Raw genomic sequence first — 16299 nt, 5'->3', positions numbered from 1 at the left:
AATACTGTAACGAACACCCATACACACGTCACTTAATTTCAACAATAATTATCTCCATGACCCAGTCTTTATCCCCACCTTCTCCCTTTAATACCATTGATCTGTTGTTTTTCAGAATTTCTCTGGGTGATTGTGATCAACACATAGACCCGCACACATAGTTGAGAGGCTCAATAGTATTCTAGTTGTGCATATTAAAATGTAATCAATTTTCTATTGTCTAACATTTAGATTATCTTCAATTCCTTGTTTATAAAGAAAAATATGTATAACACACAGTCTTGGCAAAATACTTAGGTCTCAACCTCAACTTAGGTTCCAGAATTATACATTTTCTTTTCTTTAAAAAAAATATTTATTTATTTATTTGGCTGTACCCGCCTTAATTGAGGCTCTTGGGATCTTTGATCTTCATTGCAGCATGTGTGATTTTTAGTTGTGGCATGTGGGATCTAGTTCCCTGACTGGGGATTGAACCCAGGCCCTCTGCATTGGGAGCATGGAACCACTGGACCACCAGAGAAATCCTTACACTTTCATTTAAAATGTTTTTCTCATTGAGAGATTTATTGGAAACACAGGAAAATATTTAATGAATATTTATTAAACTGCTGATCTGAATATATAAAAGCAAATATACTCTTAGACACGTGGGAAATACAAAAGAATCATAAATTCTGCAAGCCTACCAAGAATTTACAATCCCACACTGGGGAGCTATAGTAAATTCCTTGTAAGGTGATTTTGTAAATTTGCTTGGGTAAGGGTGAGAATTGAGCAGCGGTAGTGAAAGGAGGGCCTTCCCAGGTGGTGCAGTGGTGACCTGCCAATTCAGGAGACACAAGAGACACAGGTATGACCCCTGGGTGGGGAAGATTGACCATTCCAATATCCTTGCCTAGAGAATCCCATGGACAGAGGAGCCTGGCAGCTCCTGTCCATGGAGTCACAAAGAGTCAGACACGACTGGGCACGCATGCTGTGAGATGAGTTAAAGGAGAGGTAAAAGGCTGAAAATAGGTGGGGTTTATTTACAGAGACGGTGGACTCTGACTAGCTGTTTGTATAAGAGCCTCAGTCTATTGTGAGATTTTTGTCTTCCCAACTTGAGCATAGCAATGTGCTGACCTCATAAGGAAGTGACAGCTGCTGAAAGAAACTAAACCATAGTTTGACTCCTCTAATTGCACTGGAAATAGGGTGTCAGGACTACAGTCTGAGCTCTGGGGTTTGGAATTGACTCAGCTCATTCCGTTTCACAATGAGGAGGTAGCCAACAGTGGCAACGTGGCATCTGAAGGAGAATATGGATTGGTGATGAAGATATAACATCAGAAAACCTTTTTGGAAGTCCTTTAACATTTGGGATTCCCAAATTTTCAGAAAAAGAAAAATTTCCGAACTTGCTTAAAAAAAAATGTTCTGTGCAACTAAGGGAGTAACTCTTGTAAATAAATTCTATTTGGCCCCAAATAGCTCAGCTGGTAAAGAATTTGCAAAGCAGGAGACCCTGGGTTCAATTCCTGGGTCAGGAAGGTCCCCTGGAGAAGGGATAGGCTACCCACTCTGGTATTCTGGCCTGGAGAATTCCATGGACTGTATAGTCCATGGGGTCACAAAGAGTTAGACAAGACTGAGTGACTTTCACTCACCATTATTTAATATTGAAAGAAAAATACGCCAGGATACATAGGCTAAGTAGTTGTAATAAGAACAACAAAAAATAATGCTTGGTTAAGTAAGTTTATTTTTCTCTCATAAACCAGTCCATGCCTTCCGGCCTTGCAGCATTGAGGGACTCTCTTTTCTTTCAGCTCCTTCATCTGTTCTCTTAGAGTATTGTCTTTGTAGTTAGTGCTGGCTTTGCTTCAACCATGTTTTCAAATGAGCAGAAGGAAACCAGGAAAGTCTGTGGAGGGCAGGAGGCTTCATCTTTAAGGAAATGAACTAGAAGTTAAGGGCTTCCCTGGTGGCTCAGATGGTAAAGAATCTGCCTGCAATGCAGAAGACCAGGGTTCAGTCCCTGGGTTGGGAAGATCCCCTGGAGAAGGGAATGGCTACCCACTCCAGTATTCTTGCCTGGAGAGTCTCATGGATAGAGGACCCTGGTGGGCTACAATTACATGGGGTCACAAACATGCTCAGACATGACTGAGCAACTAGCACAAATAGACTGAAAGGTAAACTCATCGATTCTGTTCGCATCTCACTGGCCTACAGTAGTGACATGGTCACATTTAGTTCCAAGGTAGGAAACGTGCATGCAAGTAATATTCAGGAGGAAAAAAATGTAAACTGGAGGACAGTTATTAGTCTAGCACATAGGGTCTGAGAGAAATAGTTCTTTCTTTGAAAACAATTTTTTTTGTAGGATTTAATTACTTGAAGTTTTATAGAAAACAAACCGAAATGTTATGTGGTAATAAAGCCCAGACATTCTTAGGATTTTGTATTTTTTTAAAGGATTTTATGAATTAAAAAAAATCCACTACTGGCAACTTTGCTTAGCACAAAGGATATTGTTAGTGATTATTTTCATGAATTATTGACATATATTCTATGTCTACCTAGAAAAGGGGCTTCCCAGGTGGCTCAGTGGGTAAAGAATCTACCTGCAATGTGTTTGACCCCTGGGTTGGAAAGATCTCCTGGAGAAGGGAACGGCAACCCATCCCAGGATTCTTGCTGGGAAATTCCATGAACAGAGGAGGCTGGTGAGTTACAGTCCGTGGGGTCACAAAGAGTTGGACACAATTGAAGTGACACACACACTTCAATGGAATGGAGTGTTATATTTGTCTTATTTACTTTTGGAATGATATTCCAACATTTAGGAGTTTAACACAAGAAAAATGTATTAACTCACATAGCTTGTGAGATCAAGAATCTTAGAATTAAGAAGCTCAGACCTGGGGAATTCCCCGGTGGTCCAGTGGTTAGGACTCTGTGCTTTCACTGGCAGGGCTTGGGTTGGCTCCTTGGTTGTGGGGAGGGGGTTGAATTCAAAGAAAAAAGTAATCTCAGATCTTGGCTGGATGAGGGATTTCTCATGGAGTTGCAGTCACCTGAAAGCTTGACTGGGTTGGAGAACTCACTTCAAAGCTGACTTACATGACTGTTGGCTGAGGCTCCAGTTCCCCACCAGCAGAACTTCTGTCTAAGTTTTCCCCATAGCAACCAGCTTTTGCAAGAGTGAGTCACCCACAAGACAGGAAACATAAGAGAACAACCAAAAACATCTCTTACAACCTGATCTCAGCAGCAATATATTAATGTAATCACTTTTGCTCTAGTCTATTGATCACAGAGACCAATCCTGCTATAAAGTGGAGACGATTATACAGGAGAGTAAATACCAGGAGGCAGGAATCATTGGGGGCCATCTTTGAGAATGCCTACCGTAAATGAATACTGGAGAATGCCTGCTTGGAGAAGGAAATGTCAACCCCCTGAAGCATTCTTACCTGGGAAATACCATGGACAAAGGAGCCTGATGGGCTACAGTCTATGGCTTGCAGAGTTGGACACAACTGAGCGACTAAACACCACCACCATAACACCTAACTTTTTATTGGAAAAAAAGCTGCAGAAAATCTATCATTTTTAAAACAACAAAATTCCACCAGATACAATTATTAGCTCCAAAGTTTGTCAGAGCAAACAGATTTGAGGTATTTAACTGTGTACAAGAAAAACAGTTGACACATTTGCCTGGGATGACCAATTTCGTTAACTTCTCAGGAGCACTGAATCCTTCAGATTATATTTGATTAAAATGTCTGCTCTTCACTTTTGCTAATCAGAAACGGCTTCCTCAGAGTGAACATGGTCAGTTAGATGTAGTTTCTTGAAAACTTTCAGAGGTTAATGTTAGTAAGTGAATTTCTATAAGCATTGGTTCAGTTTAAAGTCATAGGATCCTTTAATGTTGCCTAAACAGGGAGCTATATTTGGGGATTTGGCATACAGAGGGTCTGTCTTGGATCAGGTCTCAAAATACCTAAAGGATTTCCTTAAACAGGCCCCTGGTCAGATACAACAGGTGTTTTACTTCTAATTCTGGAAGCAGAAACAGGCAGTTTAGAGTGAGGCTGATCTACACTCATTTAGCAGGAATGAGGATAGTAAGTAATTTTGTCAGGACATCAAGTGTAGAAATGTCTACATCAAGTGTAGAAATGTGTTATTCTAGTACTCTGGTAACAAACCACATTTTTATAAGATTACATAGAATGGTGATGAATTCGGATTAGAGCCTCTGTTTTCTTAGTATTTAATGATTCATTTAAAAAATATTAAGTCAACTGTAGTGTCAAGTACTTATTTAGATGATCATATTCATTCATTTGTACATTTGTGAGTGAATTACATTTTTGTAATGGAAAATAAAGACATGGTAGTGTTAATGATGTATTTGGTTTCCTTTTCAAAGTGTTTCAAAGGAATCTGGGGGCTTTAAAAAATAGTGATATTCCATTTTAAAAAATGTATGTATGTAAGCATATTCAAATAAGATTAAAATATAGATAAGGCCTAAAATAAAAAATATGCTTGAAACATTATTAGCCACTCAAAATGAAATTATTGCACATATAAAAAGTGAGCAAAGCTTTTTAATGACTTCTAAAAATTAATGTAATCACGAACAATGTAGTCTTGAACATTTCAATTACAAAATAAGTTTTGAAAAATTTTCAAACGTGAGGCCCCTGGAAATATGTTTCTAATATGTTCTCAAGATAATTAGCAATGCAGTTGTCTAGCATGCTAGACACAGTAGATTTTCCATAAATACCTATTGATTTGGAGATTAGCTTCAGAATTCTTATTTGTAAATTTCATAAATGTTAGGAAAGGCATGTTTTTCTTTTGGCTTATAAGAAAGTCTGTTGCTTATTAATACTACAGAATCTACTCATTTTAAGAATTCAATATTTAATCTATTGTTTAGATACTACTTTACTTTCAATTCCTCTGTGGGTTTAAAAGGCAAGTCATATTTATAAAAAGAAAATGCCATATTGTAAGTCGTGGCAAAACTGGGCAGTTCTTTTTGAGTGGAATGAGAGTGCAATCATATATTTTAAATTATGTATTTTTAAAGAAAGAAAAGCAACAGGTTTGACTTGAAACTAGATTTTTCTAAAAGGGATTGTGAAGTGTATTTCTCTACAAAATGTACAAAATTCAATAGTGGGACAAGAAAATTCATTTAGGTCAGAATCCTTTTTTGGCCTTCTCTAAAAACAGCACCATTGGATATTTGAATCTTTAAATCTTAAGAAATCAAATCTAAACGTTCCAAGGAGAGTGAACACACGAGTCATTGTTTGCACCAAGTACTGAGAACAGATTTCTCAAATAGAATTTTCAGTAATTTGCACTGGACTCTCACCATCTGGCCTGCCTTGCCCCCCATTCCAAAGAGTCTGTTTGACCACATGTCTAAACCTACAGTAACTCTTCAGTCTCCCCAGCCCCACCCTGCCGCACCATGGCTTGGAGAGATTTTATGATTAACCGTGTATTTAAAAGACTGGGATACCAGATGCTGTTGTACTTGAATAAAAATAAAATTCTGGTGTCACAAAAACAAGTTGGATAAATTCTAGGTTCTAAAGGTATACACTGTCATTCAACTTCGCAGGGTGGGAAGTTGAACAGGAATTCTCCAGCAAGCACCGCTGGAAACCAGGGCACGTCCTGCACGCTATCAAACAATTATAAGATGGTTTTTTAAAAAGGAAAAAAAAAAGAAAAAAAATCTTAAGTTTTTCCGACCAGCGACATCCCTTTGTGCTGGGGTGGGCAGCTGCAGTAGCAGGGTGAACCAAAATGTCTGTGGCAAAGGCATCATCTTGCTATATACCGCCAGAGCTGTATTTCTAATCTCTAACAGGAATTAGCAGTCCACGGCTGATTTATGGACAGCCAGTATCGCCCCGCACGATGCGAGTTCCAGGAGCCTTCGCCAATTAGGTCTATTTTCTGCGTAAGCCGTTAAAGCCACCTCCATGGAAACGTCAGGGGAAGGGCCGGGGGGGAGGGGAGCAGACAGGTGCGCCCTCTGTTTGGAAATACACAAAGGGCCGACCCAGCGGCCTCCGTGTCCCTGGCAACTCCACGCACGCAGGGCGCGCGCACATCCCGCAGGCCCGCGGCGCAGAGGGAGGGCGGCCGGCGGCCGGCGGGGCGGGGCGGCGCGCGCAGGTCTCCGCGCGTCTGCAGGCGGAGACCCTCGGCCTGCTCGAGGACGCGCGGTGCCCGGGAAGCGTGAAGCCGGCTCCGGGCGGCGGCGGCGGCCGCGCTGTAGGGACTTGTAGTCCGCGCGCCTCCCGGGCGCCTCCCCCCACCGGGTAGGCCGCCCGCGCTTCCCCGCCCGCCGCAGGCCGACTTCCTGCCGCTGCCCAAACTACACCTCCCGCCGTCCTCTCCGCGGTCGGGGCCGAAAGCGAAAACACATTCTGGGCTGCGAGGGTGCTGCCCTCCCGCCGGGCGCCCCCGCCCGCTCCCCGCCCCTCCGGCGCCCTCCTGCGAGGTGGGGAGACGATAAGGCCGCGCCTTTCTCTCTCGGCTTCCTCGGCTCCCGGTGTGGGGGCCCGCAGGCCTCGCTTTCACCAAGCGTCCGGGCCGGCGCGCTCGGGTTGCGGGGGTTTCCTCGCCTCCGCCGGGTCTGGCGAGGAAACTTGTGTGTGGGGGGCGGGACCCCCGGGCCCCAGTGGCTGAGCCGGGCGGCGAGGCCCGCGTCAAGTGACTGCTCGCTTGCGGGTTTTGGTGAATTCCCCGCCTCGTTCCCCCCGGGCGCGTGGCCCCGCGGGAGGCGGCCGCGTGCGCCCGGCCATGCACTAGGCAGGGCTCCCTATGCGCGCGGACCGCCGCCTCGGGCCGCCGCCTGCCGCCGCCCGCCCAGCGCGAGCCGGAGCCCGAGCCCGAGCCCGAGCCCCAGCCGCTGCCCGCCCCCGACAGGGGCGTCCAGGAGCCGGCGGCGCGGCCATGTGGGGCTAGCCCGCGCCGCGCCGGGCCTGCTGCGCGACCGGCAACATGGAGGCGGCCGTCGGCGCCCCCGACGGCGGCGACCGGGGCGGCGCGGCGCCCCGCGAGGACGCGACGCCCATGGACGCCTATCTGCGGACCCTGGGCTTGTATCGGAAACTGGTCGCCAAGGACGGGTCGTGCTTGTTCCGAGCCGTGGCAGAGCAGGTAACGGGGCGGGGGCCGGAGGGGGCGATCGGCGGGGGGCCGGGTGGGAAGCGGCGGGCGGGCAGGGCTGCCCCCCCCAACCCGGGCTGCGCGTGGCCCCGAAGGCGTCACAGCGGCCCATTGTCGCCCCGGAACCGGACGCTGCCCTGGGACTGGGAGCTCCGAATCGAAACTTAAAAACCTGTAAATTATCTGGGTGTCGTCCCTCCTGGCGAAGAGGTAATGAGTTGAAGCTAGCCCGTGAGGCCTGCCGGAGAGTCTGCACCCTTGCCGGAGGGGTGGGAACTTGGCGAAATGCTGTTTTTCGCCTCCCCTTTTGGCTTTACAAGCTCAGCATTCACACCAGTAAGCAGAATGTTTACTAGAGGAGGTGGTGCACCAGACTCGACTCGTGGGATCATGATTCCCTCCCCGCCCCAAGAAACTGGACTTTGGAACGTGGGGTAGCCAAGCCCGCGGATGTCCACCTGAGTCAGGAGTGGGGGAAATATGCAGTTTGGGAAAACCAGACCTTAGAAAATGTAGAATGTTTGAACAGAATTGTCTTTGAGTAGATTCCACCGTCTTTTATTGCTTTGCAAGGCAGTGTAGGTGAACTAAAAAATAATTGACTGAGAAAAAGTGTTTTGAAGTTGGTAGTAGGAAGGAAGTCTGTATCTGGGGTCCTTTAGGTTCTTGGCCGAATTCTTCCCCCTTACTGGTTAAAATTACACTTTGTAATACAGTTCTTGGGAGGATGTTTCTGATTTATTTTTTTGGTAAGAGAGCTTATTCCCTATTATGTAACACTGTAGTTGGTAGGTGTGCAGTCACCCAGACCCATCCTGTATTGAAAAATAGCTGTTGAATTAGTTGGACATAAGTTTCACATTACTGTCCTGGTGTGTATATCCTACCGTTCAGTTTGCTTTCCTTTGGTCTTAGATCTACCCCTTCCCTCTCCTGCCTGCCTTTGGAGTTTTTCTGTTTGTCTTTCTATCACCTTTTTTAATGCTTAGTAGCTTTCGGAATTTCTTTTTGTGAGTAGATGTTTTCCTGAACATCTATAGACCAGTCTATTCTTATTTTTTTCCTAAGTCCAAAGGCCAGCCACTTATTTTCCAAAGGCCCTTGTTTTCACATCAGTAGCATAAGATCTTTTTTTTTTTTTGAAACAAGAAATTGATGTAGCTGGTCCAAACCTTTGCATTTTGTGGCCAGCATTGTCATTCACACATTTTCACAAAGCTCCCCAAACTGAGCTATGTCTTTTTCAGTTCAATCGATTTCTCTTATTTTTAGAATTTTAAGATATTCTAATGTTGCCTTGGGAGATGTTCACACAAACAGATCCCAGTCTTAACTATTAGTAGGCAAACACTCTGTCCCATTCGTGAGTTTTCCGGATCACCTTCTGTCCTGCTTCGTCCGGCTCAGCCTCCTGAGTCTCCTTATCACCTCCAGAAGCAGAGGGAAGATGTGGAAGTGAATTCAGTCCCTATTGAAACATATTAATTGGCTCTAGCAAGAGTTTGGTAAGGAAAGAAGTGGAAGCAAATAGAAATACAAGAAGTATGGTGCTTGTTTGGAGTTGGATTATCCACATCCTAGTTTATATTGAAGTAGAAAGGTGTGACTGGTTTCAGAACTACATGCTGTAGATAATTGGCAGACTCGATTGTATAGACTCCTTTTTAGTAGAAAGGAACAATAACTAGCTCATTACTAGCAGTAGCTAATGTGTTTTATTATATCTCACTGTGATGGGATTTAGATTAGGCATGAGGGAATGTCCTTTCCATTTATGGGACGCTGCCTTTTAGTATCCTGAGCTTGTAGAAAGTTTGCTACGGTTGACTCTTGGGGCAAACTCTGTTCTTCGGTAGACATGGACCACAGGTGGTGTCTTCATGGCCAGGGGCGGTGTGTGTGTTGGTGGTGGGAAGGGGAGTAACGGCATCTTCAGGCTTCCCTTTAACAGTGTGCAAAAAGGACTTTTGACCAACAATTTCTCCAGTAATATTAAAGTAGCTACCATTTCTACCAGGGAGTCACAGTAAGTGATCTCAGTGGCAGCCTTTGGCGGGGGAAATGCAGGGGGAGAGACTTGATTTAGCCAGAGTCTTCCTCTCCAAATTACCTGATTTAAATAACCCCTTCCCTTTTTGCGCTTCTGGCCTGGGGCCTGCAGGAGGCCTGACCTGAATCAGCTCCTGTGGCCCTGGAGCTAAAAATAGGGCCCTCTTAGAGGGCTTGGTGAAAGCAGAGTGTCTCAGCCTTTCTCTGTGTTTATCTCTGTCTGCCCTAAGATTGGAAAGCCTCCTATTTCTAGGTTATTTTCATGTATATAACGATTTGCAAAGATATTTGTCATACCATTTGAATTCTTCCTGAGTGCCCTTGAACTTGCTTTTCAACAGTTGTGATTTAGCTTCCTTTCTCTTAACATTCCTTTGCTCTGTAAAGCCCCAGCACCCTGGGCACCTCGCACTGAGAATTTTGCTTCTGAGTAACAGGTTCAGATTTCATGTGCTAATGAAATGTTTGTTAAAGGAGAAAAAACATGCTTGTCATTGTGTTTGATGTAAAATCATAAGCTTTATTCACTTCTGTCTGCTGCCTGTTGCTAGGTAAATGGCTATAAGACAAGCTTCACTCTGCTAATGGCAGAAATGCCCTATCGGATGACACTGGTTTACTCAGACTAACATGTTGATTCATAATAGCGTCTAGCGTAGCTTCTGTGAAGGAAGCGTTACTAAATGTCATTTGTTGAATGGGCAACAAAATTGTGTGGTGGTTATTTTTGCATTTGGATAGTCCTTCCAGTACTGGAGGCTTAGAGTGTGTAAGGATGGATGCTTTTTTGTAGTTCCTAAAGACAGCAGTGTTCGTATACTTGTTAAGCTGAAAAACAGCTAGTATGCTGAAGACCAGCGCATTGCTAACCTCAGTTAGCGCAGCTTCAGAGTATCTGAATGTAAAAGGGACCAGCTAGCCCTCCAGGCGGTTGTGCCTCTTGGTTCCATGGGTATAAGTGAGCCTTGGCTGTTATCCAGAGAGACCTGTAACAGGTGCAACTGGAGCCTCCCTTTTCCTGAATTCTCTGCTCACCCTGAACATAAGGGAGACTCACTCAGTTGAAACTGTAACTCTTAAAGCTACTTTATAATAATAGAAATTCTCAAGAGCCCCGGATAGTAGTTTTGAGATGTTATTTTAAATGTCGGTTTTTTTTCCTCCTACCTTGACCTTGTAGGGTAGCAGGAACACCTTCGTTTAGTAAAAAACAATTTTAATCTCCTTTTTTTTTAGCATGGTAAAGTATTAGAGACTGGCCAAAGGGTTTAGACTTTTATTAAGAGACAAAATGCTAGTCAGTTATTCTTTTGTTGAACTAGTTGTTGAACAGAAGAGGCTGCAGGGTGAGAGGGTGTGGGTCATCTCCGTAGTATGGCTTATTGCAGGTGGTGCTTTAAGATTTGGGGCAGAAGAGCACGTTTGAAAGCCATTGGGATGATCACACACAGAGACACGATTGCATCCTGTGTGCTGCTCCCTGGTTGCTCTTTCCAGAATCATGTAAGCCTGACTGCTGAGGATTTAAGAATGAGTGCCTTAATTTTTCTCAAACCACGGTGGACTAACATTTATACATAAGGCAAGTAATTCAAAGTTGCTGGGAAAAAGCAATTTCTCTATGACGGGCAGAAAGCCTCAAAGACTTATTTTTTGGTGAAGTCACCCCTTCATTCACTTTTCCAACAAGCCGAGGATGAAGCTGAGCGCTACGTAGCAGGGATTCTGTCAGCTCTGCTTTGTGAGGAGCAAAGTAATAGCAGAGGGGTGGCCAGGAGAGGGAAGTGTGAGTTTACAGAAATTTCCCCAAAGGGGTGGTCTCAGTGCCCTACAGGAGAAACCGTAACAGGCTGTCCATCGAGTGACATCTGGCTGAAGAAGTACTGCTGCCAGCGGTATGTGGTACGTCAGCTCCCAGGTTCCTGGAAGAGGTGAGAGTGAACGCAGAGTTAGAAATGACAGAGAAATGGAGACGGACGCCTGCGGGCTGTGAGGGCGCGCCGGGTGAGAAGGCAGGCACTCGGTCACAGCTTCTAGCAGGGCTTGAGACTGCTGCTCTTTCCTCCACAGGTGCTCCACTCCCAGTCTCGCCACGTCGAAGTCAGGATGGCCTGCATCCATTTCCTTCGGGAGAACCGAGAGAAGTTTGAAGAGGTGACTGATAATTTTAAACGTGTACCGGTGCCTTGACTTATAGGTGCATGGTAGCCGTTCAAGTGGCCCAGTGGGAATTTCACAGGTTGGATCTGATTGTAGGTTATGAAGATAAACCTTATAAAGACAAACTGCTTTTTTGAATTCAAATCCATAGTCAGCTGTGATTTTTTTTGTGTGTTTGTTTTAAAGGCCATCTTGTGGTGTTCCTTTATTCAGACATTGAGAAAGCTGCTGTGACAGATGGACCACATCTGTGGAGGCTGGAAGGGTGACTTGGGCGGGACCTGAGCATATTACTAGTGAGCCGGGTCTGACATGATCAGGGATTGGTGACCCCCTGTGAACTGTAAAAAATCGCAGACCTTGGTGTGTAAGAAATACACTGAGCATAGCTAATGTTGAGCCTCTGATTTTATCGGGAGGTATTTATAGGTTTTTAATTTACAGGGTTCATCATTATGAACCACATATCAGAACATTGTAATTATATAAATAATGATTAGTAGTTAATAGAATGTAGTATAGTTAATTAGTACTTAACAGAATGTCTTATCAACTGACTGTAATTTTCTTAGTAGTAGGCTGTAGTAGATGCCATGGTGACCTATTTTCATTTTACATTGAAAGCCTTGTAAGATTTACTGCTTATTGGTTTTATGATGTAGAATTATCATCTGGCAACCTTTAGTGGTATTTTCTCCCCGTTGACTGCCAAAAGAATGTTGACACTTTGCATGTAACCCAATTCTAAGACTTAATAGGTAAATAGTGTTTAAAGGTGCTCTTGGGTTGGAATTGCTATTTTTAAGCAAAATTTTATTACTGGTGACATTTTTCTGGATGCCATGTTTTAAGATGAACAGTAATATATTCCAGGAAGGAGAGTTACCTGCTTGATTAGAAGATTTGAAAACTTGTCTTATTTTAAAAAGCGGTTATGTGGAGGCTAGATAAGAGGGTATTATGGCGGAGAGGAAGGTAGGGGTAGAGAGGTGGTCTTTAACTATTTGAAGAAACTACAAGTGATTTAGTTAATATTGGCTCCAGAGGGTAAGTTCTGTTGACAGTCATGGAAATTGCTAGCGTTTGTTGAGCGTTTGTGTCAGCAGGCATTGTTTTAAGCACTTTGCATATATTCATTCAGCTCTTACAGTCTTGGGGGGTATGATCTGAGGCTGAAAGTTCTGAGGGGGAAAGTTTCACTTTCTTTACAGTGAATACCTTTACCAGTTTCTATTTACCAGAATTGGGAAAGACTGTCTAGGGTAGAGGGATGTGCTTTTTTATTGAAAATGTTAAGTCAGGGCCTAGGTAAGTACTTTCTGATTATTAAGAAGAATCAGTTGGATGCAGACTTGTGTCAGACCACAGCTTAAGTCTCTTGCAACTTTGAGTGGTTCTGTGGGGTTGTTTTATTTTTTTAAATTCTATAAATAATAAACTAATAGAGAACAGTAGCCTCTGATTGGTGGAATATTTCAAATATTTGGCTGTTTCAGTGCAAGTATGTATTTAAACTTAGGATACTTTTGGAAATTAGAGTATTTCATCAATAAAAGAATTAATCTCTGTCTTAAAAAAGGGCATTTAAAAGTTTTTTATAGACCAAGCAATATATTTTAATGTTTTTAAGTATATCACTTTGCTAAATTAACTGAGACTTTAATTGAAATAAAATTGAATTTGGTGTTTCAGATGAGTGTCTTTTAGAGTTTTCTCAATTAAATTAGTGCAATTGCTATGAGAAAAGCAAAAAATGTAATCATATAGCTTGAATCAAATCAGATTTTTTTAAATAACAATGAGACAAGCTGGATTAGAAAAATGTTGTTGAATCTTCAAAATATCTTTAGCATTATTAGTTCTTGTTTGTTTTTAGTGTAATTGATCTAAGAGACAATGACTATTCATGTCTTTTAGGGAACTAATATTTCTTAGCTCTTGCATCTGTCTTTAGCGCTCTTCCAAGCACTGGCCATTACCCAGTTAGTCTTTAAGTGCTGCTTTAGCCACGTGAATTCCCTGTCGGTGTCACGTCGCCCTGCCTCCTCCCTCTGTCTGACAGTCCTGCCCCTGCTCCTGGCATAGGCAGATGAGCAGGCCAACTCCCCTCTCACTGTGCTCACCCCGCGAAGCGGCCCCCCTCTTGCTGTGCAGGTGATTCCCCCACTGCCGCCGCCTCATGGGGTGCTGCCCCAGTGCCCCCCCAGATCCTGTCCAGGAAATGGTGCCTGCCATGTTTCCTTCTTAAAATTCTGTTGGATCTTTATGATGTTTTCTTAATAATTTGTACATATTTTCATAATTAGATTTTTTTCTGTGTGTTTGTGTGTGTGTATATATATATCTTACTGTTACTGTTGTGTCCAAGGTTTGTGTAAGAATTCAATAATTCACAGTGAAGAAAGTAACTTTTGATGGATTTCTAATAGGCCTTTTTCCCTTTTTGCAGTTTATAGAAGGGTCGTTTGAAGAATATTTAAAACGTTTGGAAAATCCACAGGTATGTAGTAATCTTGTAATATATTTCTTTTTTTTTGTATGTTAAATAATGTATTCCAAATTCATTACAGTGTTTGGAGGAGTTTCCTTAGGCACAGTTCCTGTCTTAGGTGCATGTTTAATTGGAAGACAGCTGGTGCTGTGTATGTGCCGTGAGCGATGCCTCACTCGGGACAGAATCATGCTTTCTTGATCTGTCATGACGACTCGTGAATGTAGTATAAAACCTGAAATAGCACCGCCGAGGATTTCCAGAGTGTGGTGTTGGTGTGTTCGTGGGGCTTGGTGGACAGGGCAGTATTCGATTGCTTCCTTAGGCAGCTGACAAGACAGGGTCCATTCCCCTTAACACGGTCAGCGCGAGAAGTGGGAAGAGACTGCTGAGGATTGAAGCACAGCCCTTCCCCACCGACTCCCACTGCCAGCACTTTCTCAGTCACTTGGAAATTAAAAGAAGTTTTCTGTTTGTTATTTTCTCTTCTCCTGCTGAGAAACCTAATGCTCTTTGTGTAAAAATCCAAATGTTAAGGGAATGGCCTGTAGAATGTTCCCTCATCCCCAGAGATGATCACTGTTAGATTTAAAACGACAGCAAAGACGCCGCCAAGAAGAGTCACATGGGGAGGAGGCGGTATACTAACCGGAGGAAGGTATTTCGCCAGCGTGCGGGGTCTCTTCGATTCCCTGACCCTAATTTGAGTGCTTGTTGTGGGCTGCGAACGGCCGGGCCCCGGGGAAGCGGAAGGCGCTCCTCTGGATGCCCTTCTCGGGAATGCCCCTGCAGCAGGGAGGGGTGTGCGGTGCCAGTGGGAAGGCGCGTGCGTCCTGAGAGGTGCGGGTGTGATGCTACAGTGCTGCTGCCGTTCCGTCACTCTTTCACAGTCTGACTTCTTGTGACCCTGCGGACTGTCAGCCGCTAGTCCCCTCTGTCCGTGGGATTTCCCGGCCAGGAACGCTGGAGTGGGTGCCACTCTCTCGGGGGGTCTTCTTGACCCAGGGGTTGAACCTGAGTCTCCCGCATTGGCCTCTGTCACAGATAGGAAAGATTAAACACCAGAACGTTAGCAGTTCTCTCCAGCTATCCCTGGTGATTTTTATTTCCTTTGTAGAAGATGAAGGGGACGCCAAAGAGCATTTATTAATTTTTAGTCAGAGAAAAACCCCACAATATGACTTTATGGTAATCTTTGTGAACAGTTCAGGCTCTTGGGCTGTGAGGGTCTGAGAAAGGATGGAAGAGACTTCCTGAGAGAGAGGGGGACAGGGAGGGGAGTGAGGCCGTGTGAATCTGCAGGGGAGGGGCGGGCGGGTTGCTGCAGTTCTGAGCACCTGGGGACAGGTGTCTCCTTCCCAGGCTGCGGGCCGCCAGGTGTGTTATTCCCAGGACACTCCCCTCCGCGGTCTGGGCAGACCTCCTCCAGATGTTGGTACCTTCTGACAGAACAGGTGCTTGTTCTTACTAGCAGGAAATGCTTCTGCCTTGGTTCTCCTTCTCCCCGATACATGGAATGTATGATATGAAGAGAAATGTCGTCAATTGATAAGCTCCAGTGCATCACCCAGTTCTCAGAGAAAGAGAGCTTTCTCCTTTTTTCTTAAAAATATCAGTGGAGCATTTTGAAAAATGCCTCAAAAAGAAGATATTTTTGTCAGCTTTACAGAGGTAAAGTTGACATAGATGTTTTAAGTTTGTAATTTGATGAAATCTGACAGATGCATACAGCTGTGTGATCCCCACCACAGACCACGCAGGGCATTTCCGTCTCTCCAGGAGTCTCTCATACCTTTTGGCAGTTGGTCTGGACTCTCCCCCTGCACCCACCCATGTGCGAAGTTTTGCCTTTTCGAGACTCGAACAAATAGAAGGATATGGTTTGTAGTCTTATGTGTCTGGCTGCTTTCACTTAGCATAATGGAAGCATTTTGAGATTCATCTATGTTGTCCTTTGTGTGATAGTTCATTTTTATTGCTGAGTGGCCATTCATTGTATGGATGTGCTGCAGCTTGTTTTAGCAATTTACAAGTTGATAGATATATGATTTCTTCCCAGTTTGCTGCTGCTGTTAAAGCTGCTAAGAGTATTTGGTTGCAAGTCTTTCTGTGGACAGATGTTTTCTTTTTTCTTAATTAATATTGTTAATATTATTGAGAGTGGAATTCCTGGGTCATATGGTCAATGCATGTTTCACTTAGTGAGAAATTGCTAATCTGTTTCCCAAGGTGGCTGTGCCGCTTTGCTTTGTCATTAGCAGTGAGTGAGAAGATGCTCTGCATCTTCATCAACACTCAGTATCTCAGCCTGTGTTAGTGGCTATGTGGTGGTGTCTTGATGTGATCTTAACTTGCATTTCTCTAGTCTTGTTGAGAGTCTTTCCATGTGC

At 44.2% G+C, this 16299-nt stretch overlaps 1 protein-coding gene across 2 annotated transcripts in view; it reads left to right on the top strand.

The window, feature by feature from the left end:
* Positions 1-6911: 6911 nt before the first annotated feature.
* OTUD4 (OTU deubiquitinase 4) overlaps positions 6912-16299 on the top strand; it is a 41492-nt gene continuing 32104 nt past the window's right edge. For both annotated transcript variants that reach the window (XM_065905075.1, XM_065905074.1), the window contains exons 1-3: positions 6912-7200; positions 11329-11412; positions 13868-13918. In XM_065905075.1, the coding sequence (XP_065761147.1) occupies positions 7042-7200; positions 11329-11412; positions 13868-13918 (294 nt within the window). In that variant the 5' untranslated portion in view covers positions 6912-7041. The remainder of the gene's footprint in view (positions 7201-11328; positions 11413-13867; positions 13919-16299) is intronic.

The sequence above is a fragment of the Muntiacus reevesi genome, chromosome 13, assembly GCF_963930625.1.
Source record: "Muntiacus reevesi chromosome 13, mMunRee1.1, whole genome shotgun sequence".
Taxonomy (NCBI): Eukaryota; Metazoa; Chordata; class Mammalia; order Artiodactyla; family Cervidae; genus Muntiacus; species Muntiacus reevesi.
This window is presented reverse-complemented; position numbering and strand designations above follow the sequence as displayed.